This window comes from Scylla paramamosain, chromosome 26 (genome assembly GCF_035594125.1).
Source record: "Scylla paramamosain isolate STU-SP2022 chromosome 26, ASM3559412v1, whole genome shotgun sequence".
NCBI classification, from domain to species: Eukaryota; Metazoa; Arthropoda; class Malacostraca; order Decapoda; family Portunidae; genus Scylla; species Scylla paramamosain.
In genome coordinates, this window is record NC_087176.1 from 2480001 (window position 1) to 2485000 (window position 5000).

General features: G+C 37.6%; 1 protein-coding gene across 9 annotated transcripts in view; it reads left to right on the top strand.

Moving 5' to 3' along the window:
* LOC135113593 (septin-7-like) overlaps positions 1-5000 on the top strand; it is an 80492-nt gene that overhangs the window by 32280 nt on the left and 43212 nt on the right. For all 9 annotated transcript variants that reach the window (XR_010274896.1, XR_010274895.1, XR_010274897.1 and 6 more), the window contains exon 2: positions 764-1030. Coding sequence is in view for 6 of the 9 variants with exons in the window: in XM_064028894.1 (XP_063884964.1) it covers positions 764-1030 (267 nt within the window). In the remaining 3 variants the exon portion in view is untranslated. The remainder of the gene's footprint in view (positions 1-763; positions 1031-5000) is intronic.

The window sequence follows — 5000 nt, forward strand, 5'->3', positions numbered from 1 at the left end:
ATAAAATACTTTTTTTCATCTTTCAATCTCAAATACGTAAGTAACCAAAGGAAATGACGATATAAAAGTTACTATTGACTTCATCTTACTTATGGATCTATTGAATGATGTAACAAGGAAGAAGATTGTGGGATAAGTTATCTATAAACCTTTTTACCAGTACGAGACTTAGAATGTATTGGATTAATGGGAGGGAATTACAGTTTGCTGGGAAGAAAAATTTGCATGCTAGGGAAAAATAAGTGTTGTTATCGTTTTTTTTTTATATATATATTTTGGTGAAGTATTAGTTAGGTTCATTTTCCATACTGCTACTACTACTACTACTGCTACCATCGATACATATACCACTAAACTGACTCCATAGCTTCCCCTCTCAACACCATCATTGTAGTCAACACCACTAACAACACGCGCCGTATGACCTTGTTCCCGTGGGGCCAAATCAATCAGTCAGTCAGTGTGTCAACTACAAACAACAGCAACTAACTAATTAACTCTCTCCACCGCTGCCACCATCACAACACTACAACTCTCTCTCTCTCTCTCTCTCTCTCTCTCTCTCTCTCTCTCTCTCTCTCTCTCTCTCTCTCTCTCTCTCTCTCTCTCTCTCTCTCTCTCTCTCTCCAGCCATCCCTCCATTCATCCATCTACCCCCCTTCCTCCCACCCTCCCCTAACATAACATAACCTAACCTAACCTAACCTAACTTAACCTAACCTAACCAAACCTCACCTCTCCCTCTCTCTTTCTCTCCCCACAGTTACAAAGCAAGAGAGAAATGTTCTTCAAGACAGAGGCAGGCAGTGGGGGTGGTGGTGGTGGTGGCCCCCCATTAAGTGCCCCCTCCGCCGCCCCACCAGCGCCCCCCGTCAGCGCCCCCTCGTCAGCGCCTCCACCGCCCCCCTCCTCCACCGCCCCTGCCCCCGCCGCCCCCACCTCGGCGCCCCCTGCGAGTGTGGCCTCCATCAAGGAACAGCTCATGACAACGAAGGAGAGGAAAGAACATAAGGAAGAGGAAAATAAAGAGGTGAGTGTTTGTCTTTTGTTTATTTTTTAGTTATTTAGTTGTATTTGTTTATTTACGTTATTTTTTTGTCATTTATTTATTTATTTTTTTTTTTTTTGGGGGGAGTGTCACTTGTAAGATAATGAAAGTCAGAGTATTTTTATTTTCTTTCTCCTACTGAACTGTTAGGGTAAAAATTGAGGCCAAGGGAAGGAAAGTAAGGGAAGAAGGATCATTTATTCCGCAACATTTTTTTTTTACTTTTTTCCCCTAGCCATATTAGAACGGGAAAAAAATAAGAACAAGGGAAAAAAATAAGTGTCTTTTTGAAGCTTAATTTGTAGTCATGTTATTTTTATTTTACATGACGTCAGGGTCTTTTGTGATGTGTGGCTCTTTCTTCCCTCTTAGATTAATAAATAGCTTTTCTTTTCCTTGCCGTATTAGAGAGGGAAAAGAAAGAGGGGGAAAAAATAGTGTTTTCTTCAGCTTATTTTTTTCCCTCCAAATTGTTAAGAGATGAGAACTTACGGAGGATAAAGAAAATAAGTTTGTTTTTTTGTTATTTCTGAGATAAAGAGAAGGAAGATAAGTTGTAATAATAATCTTTTTACCCTTCACTCCATTTTCTCGTTGAATATAAAAAAAATGGAAGGGAAAACATTAGAAGAATAGTTTTATTATTTTACATTTCCTTCCTTTTTTTTTTTTTGCGTTGTTTGATAGAAAAGATGTTAACGAGGAAGAAGATAAGTTGTGATAATGGTATTTCTTTATTTTTAACGTAATTTTCTCGTTTAATATAAAAAAAATAGAGAAGGAAATATTTGAAGATTAGAATTTTGTTATTGTATTTTCTTATTGCGTATTATCAGGAAGAAAAGGATTAAAGACATTGAAGATAAGTTATAATAATGATGTTTTTTATTTGTAATGTTATTTTCTCGTTTAATAGAAAAAGAAAAAAACATTAGTAGATTAAAGGTTTATTTTTATATATTTTATTTCCTCCTAGCTCATTACTAGATAGAAAAGAGGTTAAACAGAATAAAGATAAGTTATAATATTTTTTTTTATCTTAACGTAATTTTCCCTGCAAATAAAACAACAGAAAAAAAAAACATTAGGAAATTTGTTTTATTATCATTATATTTTCCCTTACCAGAATAATAGTTTCAGCCTCATAACTTCATAGAAAATAGTTACATATATATATATTTTTTTTTCTTGTCAAATCGTTAAGTAAGGCATGGTTGAAAATAACTTATTGTATCGTAACTTGTACTGTCTTGCTGATTACAATGTGTGTGTGGTCTCTCTCTCTCTCTCTCTCTCTCTCTCTCTCTCTCTCTCTCTCTCTCTCTCTCTCTCTCTCTCTCTCTCTCTCTCTCTCTCTCTCTCTCTCTCTCTCCCCTTATAAGGAGGGAAAGATGCGTTTGTAGTACGTGTTGCCTATGTATGTCACTCTCTCTCTCTCTCTCTCTCTCTCTCTCTCTCTCTCTCTCTCTCTCTCTCTCTCTCTCTCTCTCTCTCTCTCTCTCTCTCTCTCTCTCTCTCTGTCCAGCATCTACATAATCCCAGTGAATTTACATCACAAAACAGATCAGAGAGAGAGAGAGAGAGAGAGAGAGAGAGAGAGAGAGAGAGAGAGAGAGAGAGAGAGAGAGAGAGAGTGGAGGGGGCGGAGGGAGGAAGGGAAAGGTCCAGTCAGTAGCTAAGGAAGGTCATGTAGCCTAAAGCAGAGAAAGCAAATCAGGTTTTCTCTCTCTCTCTCTCTCTCTCTCTCTCTCTCTCTCTCTCTCTCTCTCTCTCTCTCTCTCTCTCTCTCTCTCTCTCTCTCTCTCTCTCTCTCTCTCTCTCGATGACAGGAGACCTCATCATTTATTTAGTCCCTACAAAAGAGGGAGAGAGAGAGAGAGAGAGAGAGAGAGAGAGAGAGAGAGAGAGAGAGAGAGAGAGAGAGAGAGAGAGAGAGAACGTATCATCTGGTTATTATTTTATTATCATTATTATTGTTGTTTTTGTTGTTGCTGTTATTATTATTATTATTATTATTATTATTATTATTATTATTATTATTATTATTATTATTATCTTCATCATTTTTATCATTAGTGTTATCAACAACAACAACAACAACAACAACAACAGCAGCAGCAGCAGCAGCATTGAGAAGTGTAGCAGACAGTCCACATGAGACACGTGCACAAAATTATCCTATCAAGACATTTTATTTACTGCATTTTGCCTTTATTGGAAGTAGCAATTTGAGGGAGGTGTTCCTGCTTCCCCTTGATCAATTTTCGTTCAATTTGTCTACCTCCTCTACTATCAAAATCAATCACGCATTCAGAACAAAGAATAGAATAAATGAATAGCTAAATACTTGAGTAAATAAAAATACGTGTCACTAATAATAAATACTGGTGGCTCTTCATTACCCCATGACGCAAGCAACACCTGTGGAATGAGCCAAATATGACCTCCACACCTGTTGCTCCTTCGCTTGTTTGTCTTGGCGTCTGTCGATACATTGAAAGAGTTTCTATGGGAATGCCTTACAACTTGACGTAACCTATCCTTACCTTACCTTACCCTACCTAACCTTAATATATCTAACCTAACCTAATCTTGCCTCATCTAACCTTACCTAATCTAATCTAATATCCTAACCTATCCTGACCCTACCTTACCTTACTGTACCTATCCTTACCTAATCTTGCCTCACCTAACCTTACCTAATCTAATCTAATCTAACCTAATCTAATCTAACCTAACCTAACCTTACCTTACCTAATCTAACCTAACCTATTCTATTCTAACCCAACTTCCAGTCAAACCTAACCTAACCTAACCCAACTTAACGTAGCGTAGCCCAACTCCAACACAACACAACACAACACAACACAACCTAATGTAACCTAGCTTGATTATCACAGGTGGAGTTGTTTCAAAGGGAAATCATGTGCTTGAAATGTTTTAGTAAATATTGATGATTAGTCAAATTTTTTGGGGGAGAAACTTTGTGTGTAAACTTTAATGATAAGCAGAAATATTTTTGTTAAACACACACACACACACACACACACACACACACACACACACACACACACACACACACACACACACACACACACACACACACACACACACACACACGTCACAGTTATTTTCATGTATAAGAAGCATAGTTGGTGCTATAATCCTAATGAGAGAGAGAGAGAGAGAGAAGGGGGCGTGTTAGTGCCAAAACAGTGCCAGGTGGTGATATTGGCCAAGCCCACGTGACTCTCTCTCTCTCTCTCTCTCTCTCTCTCTCTCTCTCTCTCTCTCTCTCTCTCTCTCTCTCTCTCTCTCTCTCTCTCTCTCTCTCTCTCTCTCTCTCAAGCACCATCTTCCCAGTTTTATCTCCCCACCCACTCATGCACAGGCCAGCTCCCCACTGCCCTCAAAATAACCTCCACAAGCAGTCTTCCTTCGTGCTCTCACCTCTCCTCTTCTGTCCACCTCTCTAGTGCGAGAGTCGATCTATATATTTACTCTCTCATTCCTTTCTTTGGTCAACTCTGCAACTCTGATTCCGTTTCTTGGTTGCTTTTATGACTTTTATTATTTTATTTATTTTATTTATTTATTTTTTTAGAGTTCCAGAATTCAGTTGGTTAATAATATTGTAGTGTTTGTTTATTTATTTATTTTATTTTATTTTATTTTATTTTATTTTATTTTATTTTTTATTTATTTTTTTTTTGGGGGGGACGGTAGGAGGAAGGCAGTAGTTAAAAGGGCTCTGTTGTTGTTGTTGTTGTTGTTGTTGTTGTTGTTGTTGTTGCTGTTGCTGCTGCTGCTTTTCTTCTTCCTTTCTTTTCTTCAAGCTCATCTAATCCTTAATTTTACCAGTTCTTTGCCATCATTATTATCACATAAAAAGATATTTACAATCATTACTACTACTATTACTACTACTACCACTGCTGATGCTGATGGTAAT